We start from the raw sequence: 16971 nt of genomic DNA on the forward strand, positions 1-16971 counted from the left end.
ACTGTTTAAACTCTTGCCGCGGGACTTCAAAGGGCCGCCCTACGGCTGATCAATGTTAAAAGCAAACAAATGAGTCGGGTCGTAAGTGCGCGGACTGGTCGTAAGTGCAAGGACCTTCCAGAAATGACTCTGACCAGCTAGCCACGCCCACCTAGTCACATGACCTCCAATCCACACCCACAAAATAAGCCATGCCCACAGAACCGGTAGTAAAAAAAATTAGAACCCACCCCTGCCGTAGGGGCTCAACCGTGGCGGAGAGGCAGAGAACAAGCAGCCGCCTTCAATTGTCCCATTCCGGGGAAATGAAGGCTGGGTACTCGCCCAACAGGCGCTGGAGCCTCCCCTGCTCTCGGAGGCACCCAGCAGCCTCAGCTCAATATCCCTTATATAATAATAATAATAATAATAATAATAATAATAATAATAATAATAATAATAATTTTATTTCTATACCGCCCTTCTCCCGAAGGACTCAGGGCGGTGTACAGCCAATTTAAAAACACAGGACACAACAATAATTAAAAATTAAAATAATTAAATAAATTTGGCCGATTTAAAACCCCAAAAATTAAAATACCCCAATTTAAAATTATTATGTTGATAGCCCGGCCTGGCGGAACAACAGGGTCTTCAGTGTGCAGCGAAACACCCGGAGGTCGGAGATCTTACGTATTTCCGGGGGCAGTTCATTCCATAGGGCTGGGGCTCCCACAGAGAAGGCCCTCCCGCTGGTGTCGCCAGCCGACATAATTTGGCTGATGGCACCCTGAGGAGACCCTCTCTGTGAGAACGGACTGGTCGGTGGGAGGCTATTGGTGTATATATATACTCCACCCCACCCCACCCCTCCTGCTTTCCATCTCCTAAGATTGGCCCCCACCTTGGTACTCTTTCCAAAGGCCCTGAAGGTTTTGCCAATAGGCCCGAGGGTCTCAGGGATATTGATCTGATTATTGTTGGTGGGGGGGGGGAAGAGAGATTTGTTAGCTTTTGCATTTAGGCTTATACACGAGACAGCCATCTGGAATGTTACGCTTTCCAAGTTTGACTCAATTATAGCGCAGGCTGGTTCTGGCACTCGCTTCACACCCTGGCATGCCAGGAATTCTTCTCTGGCAATCTCTGGCCTTCATTGAAGCGTGTGTGAGACTCCTGAGCAAGCAACAGGAGAGAATACAGTCTAAGAGAGTTGGGAGAAACCTTGGAGATCTTGTAGTCCAACCCACTGCTCAGGCAGGAAACCCTATATTCAGATAAACGGCCGTCCAGTCTTTTCTTTAAAAACTTCTAATGTTGGAGCTCCCACGACTTCTGGAGGCACTCGTTGTTCTCACTGACAGGAAATTTCTCCTTCATTCTAGGTTGGATCGCTCTTGGTTTCAACCAACAATTGAGCCTTGGTAGTACAGTGGTTTAATGCACCCTGTTATTAACACCAGCTGCCTGCAATTACTGCAGGTTCGAATCTCACCAAGGCTCAAGGTTGACTCAGCCTTCCATCCTTTCTAAGGTAGGTGAAATGAGGACCCAGTTTGTGGGGGCAATAAGCTGACTTTGTATAAATATACAAAAGTATGAAGGCTATTGCTTAACGCACTGCAAGCCGCCCTGAGTCTCCGGAGAAGGGCGGCATATAAATCAAATTAAAAAAAATAAAAATAAAAAATAAAACAATTAAGATTTAGGATTTCTTTATTCCTTCTTGTTGACCAATCTAGGGTTCAACAGCAGCAGCAAAAGACCTGGGTCTCAATATCCAGGCTCTGGGCATGGCCAAAACACACCACTGGTATTAAGGAATCCTGTGTGTGTGTGTGTGTGTGTGTGTGTGTGTGTTCCCTTGTAATGGCTTTTGCTGATTTTTTTTCTTGTGTGTTACTTGCACCCATTCCTAGACGGAGCTGCTCTGCTCACAATTGTACATGCTCTGTTCACTTCCTAGTTGGACTACTGCAATGTACTCTATAAGGGGCTGCCCTTGAAGAATATCTGGAAGCTTCAGCTGGTGCGAAATGAAGTGGCACAGGCAGTGACGTGAGTTTCCAAAAGAACAGACTTTATACCTCTGCTCTGTGAGTCGCACTGGTTGTTCAGGCTGCTTCTGGGTCCAGTTCAGAGCATGGTGAGGTGGAGGCACAGCCCCAGCTGAGTTCTGACATCACCCACTCCAAATAGACAGGAAGAGCCAGGAGGAGCCAGGAGGATGGAGGGCAGAATTTGGGGAGGGAGCTATTTTGAAAAGACTGATTTCACAACTCTGGAACCTCGCAGCTAACCTCGCAGCTAGAAGACGCTACCCTCCCTTGCTCGAGGACTGGGACTTTTTTGATTGGCAGGGAGAGCTGACTGGAAGGAAGCCCAGCCTCTGCCCGTACAGGAATGCACACTGGGGACGGTGACGGCGGCGGGCAGAGCTCTGAACAGTCTCCTTCCTCTTTTTCACTTTCACTCCCGACTCAGAAATACAAACAGGAAAACACCGAAAGTCCTTAAAGGGGGCTCGCTGAAGCGCGAGGGAAGGAAGAGAGTTTCCGATAAGAAGGGAGGATAGGATCCAATAAGAAAGAGAGAAGGACTCACTTGAAGGCTCTTGCGGAAAGTCATCATCCCTGAAATGTCATAAATAAAATGCCCATTATCCGCTCAGAGAAGCCCTCCATTAAAGACAATCTTAACTCTCCAGAGTCCTTGGACGAAATTATAAAGAAAACTGATCCAGGAATCTGCAAAAGATGGGAGGGGTGGTGGGTGGTGGTGACAAATGGGCAAGAGGGGCCCTCACATACCAGGCATATCCAGTTCGGCTAAACATAGCTGGTGATCATCTTGCTGTTTGCCATGGCTGGAGGGCGATGCAGCTGAAATGGGTCTCCTCCTTGCTCTTGGGAGCAGTGCTGTGGGCCTGTCGTGGTGAGTGCCTGGAGGGACTTGCGACCCGGCAGGGAGGGACAGACAGAGAATGAGGCCCTTAGTCCTGGGCTGGGTCTCTCCTCCTCTAAGCTCCTTTCCCAGAAGGGAAAAAAGTCTGGATGTGGAGAGGGTTTCCTCTTTTAAATTCTTGGGAGTGCTTATTGGTCAAGATCTCATCTGGAAAAACAACACGTCCCTGGTGATTGGCAAGGCCTAACAGAGACGTCGTTTCCTTAAGAGTCCTGCGGAAAAAATCAGGTGGAAAAACGGCTGATGACCTCTTTCTATCGGTCCACGATAGAAAGCGTCCTCACAGGCTGCATTACAGTATGGTAGGCTGGTTTAACTGCTGCGGACAGGAAGGCACTACAGAGAGTGATCAATTCGGCACAAGAAACCATCAGTTGCCCACTAACACCACTGCATGATACTGCCAGGTCTCACTGTTTCAGCAGAGTAAGGAAGATACCCAGAGATTATTCACTTACCCTGGTCAGTGTCTCTTTGCACTTCTACCATTGGGCGGATAGCCATCTGAACAAATAGGTCTAAAAATAGTTTCTGTCCTTGGGCTGTCAGACTCTTAAACACAACCACGATCACTCCACGCACCAGCGGAAACATGTGACTAGTTTTTCTTTTTCTTTTTTCCCCCTAATTATTTGCATGGGGATTATTCTTTATACTATTTATGTTGTTTGTAATTTTTTTTTGTCATGGATTGCACCAGTGAGGCTAAAACCAATTTCGTGCTATACACATGTACAGTGTACTATATACATGTACAATGGCAATAAAGTAAAAATAAAATACTATGCTGCCTTTCCTCGCGATGCTTCACCAAGCGTCATTTAACCACGGATGGATTTAAATCCATTCCATTCCCATTTGTATTCCTGAGAAAATAGGGGAATAGATAGGCGACGTAGGCAGTGGGAACATAGCCAGGTTTGAGTCATGTAATCTCCTGTGGCTGGTGTAATATACGTGGGGGATGGAACAGGGGGATGGAAGTGGGACAGCAGAGGGAAGCGGGAGGGGGTGAGAGATTGCTGCAGGAGAGTTGGGGTGGGCAGGCAGGAAGGGCAAAGAAAAGGAGTGGCTGTTTGAAGAAAAGTTTGCAGCTTTATTTTTATTATTTTTTAATTTTTCCAGAACAGAGGAACTTTCAGAGCTCAATCCCTTTCCTCTCCTGGGTTGGCAAAGGGCGGGACAACCCGCCTTGGAGCTCCAAACCTATCAGAAAAGCGAGCCACCCTGGAAGGTCCTGGGAGTGGGGGAGGGGCTGGGATCAGGGGTGAAATCCAGCAGGTTCTGGAGCAGTGGTTACCAGTGGTCCGCGGAAAAATTACTCGCATTTTTTATATTGCACTAAATCAAGAGTCGTCAAACTACGGCCCCTGGGCTGGATACGTGCAATGAACGTTTGTGTTGCTGCAGAGAGTCTCCCCCTTCAGGGCCTTTTTGTGGGGGTCGGAGGGAGGCAGAAATTCCGGCTCAGGGTCTGCTTCAGCCTCCTGGTGTGGGGCTTTGGGAGAAGGCTGGGAGGAAGTGCCGCTCGCCACTGGTGGCGAAGAGCTAGAGGACTTAGTTCCAGTGGGACTGCATCATGGCCTGGAACTGGTTGACCATCTCAGCCCTCTGAGCCTCCAGGTGCCAGTACCTGGCCTTGCACTCCTGCAGGTCTTCCCTCTGCTTGGAAAGCCTATGTTTGTAGTCCTCAATGAGGTGCTTCTACTGAGCCTCCTTCTCAGCCAGATCCAATTTGAACTGAGCTGTTTTGCTGTTTTTCTCAAGGTGGCTGCTCACCTCCAACAACTGCTTCCTTTTGGGGCCTTAAGGAGCCCAGGCGGGGAGGCGGTAGTGGCTGGGAGGGGAGGGCCAAGTAGAGGCTGCCAAGGTGCCCCTCGATGTGAGTGACATTGAGTTGGCCACCCCTACCCAGTCACATGACCACCTAGCCACACCCACCCAGCCGGTCATTACGCAGATCACATTAGTGGTCCGTGGGATTTAAAATTATGAATTTAGTGGTCCCTGAGGTCTGAAAGGTTGGTGACCCCTGTTCTGGAGAACCGATAGTGGCAATTTTGAGCAGTTTGGAGAACTGGCAAGTACCACCTCTGGCTGGTCCCAGAGTGGGGTGGGAATGGAGATTTTGCAGTATTATAATTATTATTAGTTCAATTTATATGCTGCCTTTCTCCGGAGACTCAGGGCGGCTTACAGTATCTTTCCCCTGCCACACCCACCAAGCCACACCCACCAAGCCCACTCATTCTCCCTTCTCCCTCCTTCCTCTCCAGGTTCTCTGTCACACTCCCTGTGCTACTTCTACCTGCAACTGCCAGAGCCCAGCCAGTCTTTCGTTACAGGCTATTTAGATGACCAGCCCATTGCTCGCTATGACAGCCTCACCAGGAAGATGGAGCCTCTGGTGCCCTGGATGGAGGAGGCGGAGAAGGAGGCCTTTCTGGCCCCTGAAAGAGTCTTCAGGGCTGACCTGGAGAAGGTATCAAAACTAGACCGCTGTGCTGGAGGTGAGCAGAGCCAGTGACATCTTTGGCCTCAATGGCTGCAGGGGGCATAATAGTGAGATGATCTTTCCTAAAAAGGAAAAACAACCCGCTCCCCAGCCCCTGACCCCCCAATTATCTCTCTCACCTATAAATTCTTCATGGCCTGACCCCAGCAAAAAAGGGTTAATTGAAATAAAATATATTTCTCCTTCTGTGATAAAGAGAGGAAGGAGAAATCAGGTTTCTCTTCCCAGGTGGGAAGATGGGAAGACTATAATGCTCCCTAAGGAGATCCTGGACCCTTTTCATTCACATCCATTCCCTCTGGGTCTCTTTCAGGGCTTCACACCTGGCAGGTGACCTGGGGCTGTGAGCTCAGGGAAGACGGGCGCAAAGGAGGATTTTTGCACTATGGCTACAATGGGTGGGACTTCATCAGCTTCGACAAGGAGACCCTCAGATGGGTGGCAGCTCAGCCCCAGGCCCAGAAGGTCAAGGAAAAGTGGGAGGAGGATCCAGGGTGGTCTGAGAGTAATAAAAGCTTCCTGGAGAAGACCTGCATTGAGAGGCTGCAGAGATACCAGTCCTACAGGAGGAAGGCTCTGGAGAAGACAGGTGGGTGGCAAAAGGAGATGCTTCTGCAGCTCCCCCTGTTTAGCTAATCCACCGTTTGCAGAAAAGGATCAGTCAGTATCCCACATCACATTACAGAAGGAAAATAATCTCCAATTCTCCTCAAAATTAATTCTTCAAAAAAAACCTAGTAACAGAGCAAGAAATTAATGCTGAAGGCTCATTCGATTTCCCTGAGAAAATCTTGCAAAGCAGAAGAAGCGAATATCCTGTGTCTGGGTCAGAAGACAAAGATCAGTCTGCTCCTGATTTTTTTTTATCTGGAACAACTTGAACAAATTCAATTTGGGGGAAGGGAAATTACACCAAGTCCCAAGCATTACAGTTACGTTGGTCAATTTGAGAGCTTTACCCCAAATTCTATTTAACCCCTTCAACAATACATCTAAAGAGCTTCAGTGCCCCATCTTTGAGGCATCCAGAGCAGTGGTGGGTTGCTATCGGTTCGTCCCAGTTTGGGCGAACCGGTAGCAGCAGGAGCGGGAGGCTCCGCCCACCCACCCGGATGCCATCAAATACGATCTGTGCATGCACAGAAGCTTCTGCGCATGTGCAGAAGTGGCACATGCGTGAGCGAAGTGAGCACGCACGCACGAGCGAACCAGTAGCAAAGGTGAGTGAAACCCACCAGTGATCCAGAGGTTCAGTGGAGGAGAAGGAGCAGAGGGAGAGAATGATCAAAAGAGGCCTTCCCACTTATTCAGCCATCTTGACAGAAACTCTAGAAGACCTGGTAACTATGGTGTTGCTTTTCCTGCAGAGCCTCCAGTGGGGAAGGTGAATTGCAAGATAGTGGATGACAGATTGGAGGTCCTCACCTGCCAGGCCTTTGGCTTCTACCCCAAAGAGATCCAGGCCATCTGGACAAGGGAAGGAGAGGCCTGTGTCTATGAGACTCTCCATAGGAATGTGGTGCCCAATTCAGACGGGACCTATTATATCCACCTCAGCATTGAGATCGACCCCAAGGAGAGGGACCGTTTCCGGTGTCACCTGGAGCACGAGGGCTTGCAGGAGCCCCTGGTCCTGGCCTTGAAGGAGGAAACAGGTGAGAGGCTGATGGGGTTGTGATGCATAGAAGGAAATTTTGTCTAGGAGTAAATGTTACATCCGTATTTGACAATGGGGGTGGGAGTTTTCTGCTGCATCATCTCATGTTTTCAGGTGGAGAGCAGGAAAAAGAGTCCTGCATTTAGTAATGGGAGAGAAGTGATTTCTCTCAAGGGAGATGGAAGTGGTAACTGAATAGCAAAGGTATGAAGATACGGTGATATATGAGTTGGTGTGATAGATGACATGATTGTGACTCTTCCTTCTGCCCTTCAAGGCTTCCTTCAGGTGGGGGCACTTCCTGGAGGCCAGTGAAGATTGGGAATTTCTTCCATTGCTCAGCATCTCCACTTTGGGGAACTCTGCATCTGTCTAATCAGAACCATGTCTGTCCTTTTTTTACCTATAGGGTGGCAGATTCCTGTGGGAATTGGGGCTATCATAATCTCGGGAGCTGCGATTCTCTTCCGGATATGTAAGTGAAAGAAATCCACTGACATCCACCCCTGAGTCTTTCTGTGTTGACTGATCTTGAGTGGGTAGCAGAGCCTCCCTGAGAGTTTCCCCCATGTTCCCCATAAGATCCTTCCTCATAAATAGCATTTGGAAGAGGAGTCAGAAAGGAAGAAGCAACTATGCAGCTATTTTTTTTCCATTTCCTGTAAATCTCAGAATGTTCTCCCTTCCTTGTGTCTCTTTAGCCTGAATAGATTTACTTCGGAGAAGCAAACATCAGGAACTCAGGAAGCAAAGGAAAGTCCCATAAATGATCTGGGAAGTGCTAGAAAAACCATAATCCTGCCCCTGAAGAAGATTGGGGAAGTTCTGGTGGGAGGGGCCCCATGTCCTGCGGCTCTGCTTCAGGGGTGGGTTCTACTTACCTTTACTACCGGTTCAGAACGGGATCGCACCCTGCTGACTGCAGCAATTGAGTTTTCACTGGCTCAAGGTTGACTCAGCCTTCCATCCTTCCGAGGTGGGTAAAATGAGGACCCAGATTGTTGGGGGCCATAGGCTGACTCTGTAAACCGATTAGAGAGGGCTGTAAAGCACTGTGAAGCGGTATATAAGTCTAAGTGCTATTGCTATTCTTACTGTCAGGAAATTTCTCTTCAGTTTTAGGTTGCTTCCCTCTGTTATTTTGATTAGTTTCCATCTGTTGTTTCTTGTCTTTGCCTTCTGGTACTTGAGAGAATAGTGTGACTCCTTCTCTGTGACAGTCATCAAGTACTGGAAAACTGCTGTCATATCAGTCCTAGTTCTTCTTTCCCCTAGACTAGACATACCCATGTCTTGCAATCATTCTTCCAATCTTTTAGCCTCCCAGCCCTTAGTCATCTTTGTCGCTCTTTTCTCCACTCTTTCCAGAATCCCAACATCTTTTTTATATTGTGGTGACCAAAACTGGATGTAGTTTTTGGCAGGTGCCTGTTCTCTGAGCTTGCTTATACCTCTCGGACATTTCGTTACCAAACTACCCATGTTTCCCTGAAAATAAGACTGGGTCTTATATTTTTTGGGCTGCCAAAAAAGGCACCAAGTCTTATTTTGGGGGAGATCTTATTCCACCCCATTTTTTTCCGTGCTGGGGGGCAGGACGAGCTGCCCAGGGGTGAAATGCTCCCTGTTCGGACCGGATCGCCCAATCCAGTAGCAGTGGTGGTGGGTGATTCAGAGAACCAGTCGCAAAAATCCCTGCCCCCCCCCCCGCCATGCCCAGCTGAGCAACGCGATCATCAGAGGAGGTTTTTTTTTTATTTTTAAAAGCATTTTTTCTACAACCTCTTCGGCCGAAAAAATGCTTTTAAAAGTAAAAAAAAAAAAAAAGCCTCTGATGATCGTGCTTCTCAGCTGGGATTGTCAGAGGCTTTCAAAAGCATTTTTTTCAACAACCTCTTCGAGAGGTTGTAGAAAAAAATGCTTTTTTTTTTAATTGAAAAGTTTTAAAAAATTTTACACATATTTTCCCTTCCCTCCTCCCCCCTCCTGCCCCAACCCTCCCTCCCCCCGGACTTCCCAGAGCAAATACGGTTATAGCATTTAGCAAACATATTAAAAAAAAACACCATAAGCTAACTATCTATAGATTTATCTCCCTTTTGCACTTTAACTCCCCCTGTTCATATCTGAATATAACTATTTAAACCAATTATTGCTTGAAAATAATCAATCCAACTTCATTCTTGTCCGTTCTTCAATAATAAGCAAGTCTTCTTTCTTCCAGCATTGCACAATCAGAACCCAATTACAATTAACCATCACATCTCCAACCCTTACATATATTAACACATTAACAACATATTTTAACCAATCTCAAATAAATTATATTGTAAAAACCTTATTTTTACTTTTTACCCCATAAACTCATATTGATTCTTCCTGGAAACATTCCTTACTTAATAGCTTTGCATAAACTTATTCATCTTATTCTCTGCAAATCCAGTGCTTATAATCAAATAACATGGAAAAAAATGCTTTTAAAAGCCTCTGATGATCCCAGCTGAGTTGCCTGATCGTCAGAGGCTTTTAAAAGCATTTTTTTCCAACCTCTTCGGCTGAAGAGGTAAAGAAAATGCTTTTAAAAGTTAAAAAAAAAAAAAAAGTTGGACATGCTCACCCAGTCACATTACCCCCCACTCCCACCAAGCCACGCCCACAGAACCGGTAGTAACAAATTTTACATTTCACCACTGGAGCTGCCCCTCCCGCCTAGCACCTCCATGACCTCCGTGAAACAGCTGATCTGCACCTGCTTTACCTTAGGAGCCTGAACAGCCTCTACTAAACAGCTGCTTGCAGCTGCAATGTCTTAAGATCCTGGCATGCCCCAGACTCTGCCTGCTCCGCTTGCTGCTGATTCTTGGCCAGTGGCTGCCAAGAGACTGCCTGTGCTGCTGCTGGCCTCACTGGGGCTCTTTGCTGTCCTGGCAGTGCTGATCTTAGCCACGCCCTGCTGGGATGCTCCTGCCTAGTGTGGAGGAAGTCCTCCTGGATCTATGGCCTCCGGAGGGCCCCCCTGCTGCCATTGGAGCCATGCCACCCACGCTGCCTTGCAAAGCCAGCACGAGAACTGCAGCACTCACCAGGGCCAGGTTCCGAAGACTGCTGGGCCCGGCGCCTGCAGCACCGAGTAGACCTGCAGGAAGGCTTTCAGAAGCCCAAAGGCAGTGGCAGGTGAGGCGGCATGGCTCCACCCATGGCCACTGGCAAAGGGACCCTGGCAGGCTCATGGAGGGCTGCTCCGGGGGTCATAGATCTGGCCCGACTCCCACACTGGGAGCAGCACTACCAGGAAGGCGAAGAGCTCCTGTGAGGCCAGCAGCACAGGCAGTCCCTTATGCCAGTTGCTGCCAACAAGTGGTGAGCGTATCAAAAGCGAAAAGTGGGACTCGGCTCTTTCCTGGAATGTGCTTGCAGTGGCTGCTGGACACGGAGTGGGCGGCCTCATTCTTTTGCCTCCACTTGCTGCTGGTACTGTCCCAGGATGTTTTGGAAGGGAGATAAAAATAAATCCTGCAGTCACTACTGCAGTGGAAACCTGAGCAAAAAACAGCAGCTGTGCCTTCTCCCTGCCAAAACACACTGGAATATGATTTACATAAATATGACATTTATGTAAAGCCGCTGGGCGAGATCATCCGTGGCTTTGGGGTGAGATACCACCAGTACGCTGATGACACCCAGCTGTACATCTCCACCCCAGGCCACCCCAATGATGCCCTTGAAGTGATGTCCCAGTGCCTGGAGGCTGTGCGGATCTGGATGGGGAGGAACAGGCTCAGGCTCAACCCTTCCAAGACTGAGTTCACCTGATCCGAGGGCTGCAATTAAGGGGCTGAGCCTCTATGAGGTGACCGGGAAAGGGAAGGGCTGCCTCCTGTGCTTGGCATGCCCACCTCCTTCACTAGGGCTTATTTTTGGGGTAAGCCTTATATTAGGCCCACCCCAAAAAAATCAGGCTAGGCCTTACTTTCGGGGTAGGTTGCATTTTTGGGGAAACAGAGTAGGTAACATCTTCCATGGAGGAAATGCTCTGTATCATTTTCCCCCCTGATCAGCAGCTCTTGACAGCCAGCAATTTTGCCCTTTTATCAATTATAAACAGATGGAGACACACATATATCTTTCTTACGATGCTGCATTGTAGTCCAGGCAGTTGTACCATCTGGGTCCTTCGGGTTCTTTAGCTTAAATCCATCCCAGGCAGGAGCTGCTGCCCCATAAATAAATGAGCCGTCTTCTCTTTCTGCCATTTATCAGGCTGGTGGTGGAGATGCTGGAAAAAACTCCATCAGGAGAAAAAAACTTACCCTGGTGACGTCCCTCCAGAAATGGATCCTTCTCCTTCAAGTACAGAAGATGAGTTTCTACCCAAGCGATACTCCAACAGGTGAGCCTGACTATTGCTGAAGTCTATTTATGAGACAAAACTCCAGCTTCATAAATAACTGGAAGCTGAGACCATCTGGCTTGTTGGAGTGCGGAATGCACTCTCTTAAGTCAGGGGCCCCCAATCCCCCCCTCCAGACTACAGCTCACTCCCGAGATGTGATCTGTTTGGAATTGGGCTGCATAAGCAATGGGCAAGTGCACACCCGTGAAATTTTCCTAACATTTTATTTTACTGGCCCTATCTTTCCCTCCAGCCATGAGTACCATCTTTGCCAAACTATATAATAATCGGTATCTTCCGACTCTTGAAGCTCTTTAGTGACTATATCCATTTCTGCACATTCGGTTATTTTTTCAATTATTTTTGCTTCTGTTGGTAGTAATTTGGATTTCCAATTTTGGGCGTACAGTATGCGTGCTGCTGTCAAAATGTGAATGATAAGGTATTTTATCTCCTTAGTATATTGTGGTGTAGTCATTCCAAATAGAAAAAATTCCGGTTTCATTTCAACTTTTTGTTTGGTTATTTCTTCGATCATTCTCTTAATTTCTTGCAGGTAATGTTGTGCCTTTCTGCAAGACCACCAGAGATGGTAGTATGACCCCTTTTGCGACTTGCATTTCCAACACATTGGTGATGTATTTGGAAACATTTTAGCCAAATGTGCCGGTGGGAGGTGCCATCTGTAGAATATCTGATATAGGTTTTCTTTGTATGGGATCGACATTGTCATCTTATGATTTTCTGTCCATAGCTTATCCCATTTGTCCAGTCTATGTTATGACCTATATTTCTTGCACACCCATGAAACTTTACTTGTGTGAGTGGTGGGCTGTTTTGAGCGGAGAGTGTTTGTACTTGCACACAAAACTCTACTCACACAAGTAGAGGGTGCTTGCATGTGCATGCCAAGCTCCATTCGCACAAATGGAACTTCGCACGTGAGTACTCTCCCACGAGTGGAATTTTGTGCATGGGCAGAAGTGCCCTCTGCTCAAGTGGCTTCTGCTCACACAAGCAGAGCTTCTCACACAAGCAATGTGCCTGCCACTCACATGAGTGGAGCTTTGTACACGAGCTCAAGCACCCTCCTCTCACACAAATGGATCTGTGTTCACGTGTGCTTGCCACTCACATGCCCCTCCCTACCACGCCGAGCCGCCAAGGTGGAAATGTTGGGGATCATTGCTTTTCATGCTAAAAAGATCAGTAAAATACTATGTTTCCCTGAAAATAAGTCCTGGTCTTATTTTCTTTTTGACCCCAAAAAGACCATGTCTTATTTTTGGGGGATGTCTTCCCTGCTTACCTTAGGACCACCACAGCCACACCTCCCATGCCCTAACACCAGGGGTAGGTTCTATTTACCTTTACTACCGGTTTGCAGCGGGGCTGCGTGTTCTTCTGCACATGCGCAGAAGCGTTTTGATCACACCGGGGTCAGTGGGCGGGGCCTCCTGCCAGTTTTACTACCGGTTCTATAGAACCGGTGCGAACCAGGGGTAACCCACCACTGCCCAACACCTGTCGCACCACTGCCCGACTCCTTAATTCTAAAAAAGAAGGGAAGATAGGGGGCTCAAAAAGGTTAATTAAAACTCTTTCAGCAATGATTATGTGGGGTATTTTCCCAGGGGAAGAAAGATGTAAAAATTAATCCTTTGTCATCATCCCCACCCATCCCTGCTAACTGCAGCCCAGAGATTGGAACTTCCATCTTTTGCCTTTAAATAATAATAATGAATTTCAGCATCCTTTTGGACTGAATACACACAGGATGTTGTGGAAGGAAGTGGGTCTTTTCACAGGAGCTGGAACTAAAATGAATATTCCCCAAACGTACTTGTTTTGTTGGAATTTTTTCCCCCTAAACAGGCGGCTGTTGTAGACTGCAAAACCTATCAAAAGGTAAAGATCCTGTTTTCAGAGGAAACCGAAGAACGGATCAAGCAACAACATGGATAGCTCTAATGGACTCAGAAGAGGCTTCCTTCAAGCAGTTGTGTTGGTTTCCATACATGCAACCATCGCTGGAAGTTCATTTTAATATCCAAAATCTGGATATCTGGAGAACATTTAAACTAAACTGTCTGGTGGATTCATTTTGATAGATCCACCATTAGTGTCGGTGTTAAAATTGAACCGGTTGTATAGCAAGGTATGTTAAGTACACTTTAGGTCAGATAATAGCCCTCAACTGCTTTTTAATCTTTTCAAGGCAATTTGCTTCGGCCACAACTTGGACGAGGAGTGAAAAAAAGGTCTGTGTGTATGGAATCTTATATTTTATTGTGGGGTAGGCAGTCCAATAGCCAGACATTGCAAGATCCATTACATCAAGGACCTGTATACAGGTCAAAAAGAGAGCTGAGAAAATCTCTACCTACCCTTCGTATCCTAGACATGAACTGCTTCAACTCCTCCCGTCAGGATTTATTTATTTACTTATTTGTTTGTTTGTTTGTTTAGTTAGTCAAGCATGTATTAGATAACAGATATAAGTATAAATGTGATTATTAATACATGAAATGGATAAGAATAAAAGGGGACATTAGGACAGGGGTGGTAGGCACATTGGTGCTCTTATGCACGCCCCTTACAGACTCTTAGGAGTGGGATGAGATCAACAGTAGACAGTCTAAGGTTAAAGTTTTGGGAGTTTGGGGCAGTGATGGATTGCCCCTGGTTTGGACCGGTTCTATAGAACCGATAATAAAACCGGTGGGAGGCTCCGTCCACTGACCTAGATGTCATCATAAGTGGTCTGCGCAAAAGCGAGCATGGGCAGACGGGCACGATACAAATCGGTAGTAAAAGTAAGTAGAACCCACCCCTGGTTTGGGGAAGAAACCAGAGTTAGGTAGTGAATTCCAAGCATTGACTACTCTGTTGCTGAAGTTGTATTTCCTGCAATCAAGTTTGGTGTGGTTTCATGTATTGTGGTTGAAGCTGAAGTACTTATTGACAGATAGGACATTGCAATGGATAATTTTATGTACTATGCTTAGGTCAGACCGAAGGTGGCGTAGTTCTAAGTTGTCTAAGCCCAACATTTCAAGTCTGGTGACATAAGGTATTCTATTGCGAGCCGAGGAGTGGAGGAATCCTCTCATGAAATATCTCTGGACTCTCTCAATTGTATTAATGTCTGATATGCAGTGCGGGTTCCAGACAGATGAGCTGCATTTGAGAATTGGTCTAGCAAATGTTTTGTATGCTTTAGTTAGCAGTACAATATTACCAGAGAAGAAGCTACACAAGATTAGATAACAACTCTTAATGCCTTTTTGGCAATTTTGTTGCAGTGAGCTCTGGCACTTAGATCATTAGAGATAGTTAGGATGTTGCTATAGCAGTGGTGGGTTGCTATCAGTTCTCCCCGGTTCTTGCGAACCGGTAGTGGAAATTTTGAGTAGTTCAGAGAACCAATAAATACCACCTCTGCCTGGCCCCGCCCCCAATCTATTTGCTGCCTCCCGACTCCCAGCTGATCAGCTAGAAGGAAAAAAATCGGGGCTCACTTGACAAAGAAGAGGAAAAAAACTCAAGACACCGTCACTTTAAATTGAGAAGCCAAGAAGCCTCCCAACTGATCGGCTAGAAGGAAAAAATCAGGGCTCGCTTCTCAGCCAGGAGATCACTTGGCAAAGAAGAAGGAAAAAAAAAAGATGCCATCACTTTAAATTGACAAGCCAAGAAGCAGCTGCTGGAAGGAGGTTTTTGCTTGCAGAAGCGAAGTGACATTCAGCAGTTCATTTCTGGGTCAGCTGAACAACAAACTGGATAAGAGGAGGTTCTTATATGGTTCTATGTTTTTGAAGTTTTGGGGTTTGTGCAATATGGGCTTTGTGTTTCTAAAAAGATTTGGGCAATTTCCATTGTGAAATATTCTGTCTTGAGTGAGTTTTCTGCCTGCTTGTAAATGGAGCCAAACTTCTGGCTTCCACTTTCTATTATCTCTAAGCACTGGTAGCTGTTTTCTTCTTACAAAGTTTCCTTTATGCAGCTGGCAGGAATATGGAATGAAAAACATTTGTGGTACGTAATTTCAGTTAGGGAAATCAATCAGCTCCATCAGTTCTCCCTCCCTGCTGCTTATGGCAACTTGAAACCTCTGCAAATTGACACCAAGCACTAAATAAACATCTGTGCCAATACAAGGGGGGGGTTTCTTCACAGCTTTACAAGTTTTGGTTTGGGGAAGTTATAGAAAAAATAGATACATTATTTTTTTGTAGTTAAATTGTATAATGTTTTTATTTAAACAGGAAAAATGAGGTTGGGGGTGAGCACCATGTCTACTTTTGTTAAAGTATAGGTACTTTACTTTCGACCATAACTGAGCCCAAAATTTATATTGCTAAGCGAGGCAGTTGTTAAGTGAATTCTGCCCTATTTTATGGCCTTTTTTTGCCACAATTGTTAAATGAATCTCTGCAGTTGTTAAGTTAGTAACGTGGTTGTAAAGTGAATCTGGCTTCCCCATTGATTTTGCTTGTCAGAAGGTCAATAGAGGTTGATCATATGACTGTGGGAATTTTATAGATCATTACAGCCACAAGGGGATTTATTATGAGTATGCCTTTTGGACATAGCAAGTATTTATTAAAAGTAGCAGCTTTGTTAAGATATGATGCTTGTTTATAGTATTTTCTTGAACTGGAGGTGATCCAACAGACGTTCTCCAGACTGTAGCCTTGTTACAGTTTCCAGACTGTAGCCTTATAGAAAACATCTATAATGTTTTCTGGAGAGAGTTACTTTGCTGCTTGCCGTCTCTCTTACCGGTACATAAATTCTAGATTCTCTGCTAGAGAATGCTGGCCCATGCATATGTGTTACCTGACCATTTTCCAAGCACAAAATTATGCTGGCTAGTGCTTTTTCATTTAGTTTTTGCTGTTCCTCATTGAGATCTATTGGAAGATTGCTTACAATTGTCCACAAATCCTCCCTCCACAGAAACATCTCCCTCTTTAGGCTCCACGAGAGATAATTTGTCTCATTAAGACCAGCTAAAGGAAATCCACCTCCCATTCCTGGAACAGATAGCATTGTGCTGTTTTTACAGGCCAATCGTCCTCAACCTCTGTCAGGTTCATCAAGAAACTGTTACCTCATAGAAATTTACCTCAGGTTCATGAAGAAACTTTTACCTCATAGAAATTTATCTCAGGTTCACGAAGAAACATTTACATCAGAGAAATTTACCTAAGGTTCATGAAGAAACATTTACCTCATAGAAATTTACCTCAGGTTCATGAAGAAACATTTACCTCAGAGAAATTTACCTAAGGTTCATGAAGAAACATTTACCTCAGAGAAATTTACCTCAGGTTCATGAAGAAACATTTACCTCAGAGAAATTTACCTAAGGTTCATGAAGAAACTTTTACCTCATAGAAATTTACCTCAGGTTCATGAAGAAACATTTACCTCAGAGAAATTTACCTAAGGTTCATG

At 46.0% G+C, this 16971-nt stretch overlaps 2 protein-coding genes across 2 annotated transcripts; both read left to right on the forward strand.

Moving 5' to 3' along the window:
- Positions 1 to 2774: 2774 nt before the first annotated feature.
- Positions 2775 to 5474, forward strand: LOC148115972 (class I histocompatibility antigen, Gogo-A*0401 alpha chain-like). The gene is made up of 2 exons (XM_087884615.1): positions 2775 to 2913; positions 5220 to 5474. Exons 1-2 carry the CDS (start codon positions 2856 to 2858, stop codon positions 5468 to 5470), a joined length of 309 nt encoding a protein of 102 aa, XP_087740741.1. The 5' UTR covers positions 2775 to 2855; the 3' UTR covers positions 5471 to 5474.
- A 10-nt stretch (positions 5475 to 5484) lies between these two features.
- On the forward strand, positions 5485 to 16139 carry LOC132712343 (major histocompatibility complex class I-related protein 1-like). Its single transcript, XM_087885332.1, has 6 exons — positions 5485 to 5497; positions 5721 to 6047; positions 6826 to 7113; positions 7525 to 7590; positions 11376 to 11505; positions 13384 to 16139. Exons 1-6 carry the CDS (start codon positions 5485 to 5487, stop codon positions 13394 to 13396), a joined length of 837 nt encoding a protein of 278 aa, XP_087741458.1. The 3' UTR covers positions 13397 to 16139.
- Positions 16140 to 16971: the final 832 nt, after the last annotated feature.

The sequence above is a fragment of the Pantherophis guttatus genome, chromosome 2, assembly GCF_059756535.1.
Source record: "Pantherophis guttatus breed Tessera chromosome 2, ASM5975653v1, whole genome shotgun sequence".
In the NCBI taxonomy this organism is placed as follows: domain Eukaryota; kingdom Metazoa; phylum Chordata; class Lepidosauria; order Squamata; family Colubridae; genus Pantherophis; species Pantherophis guttatus.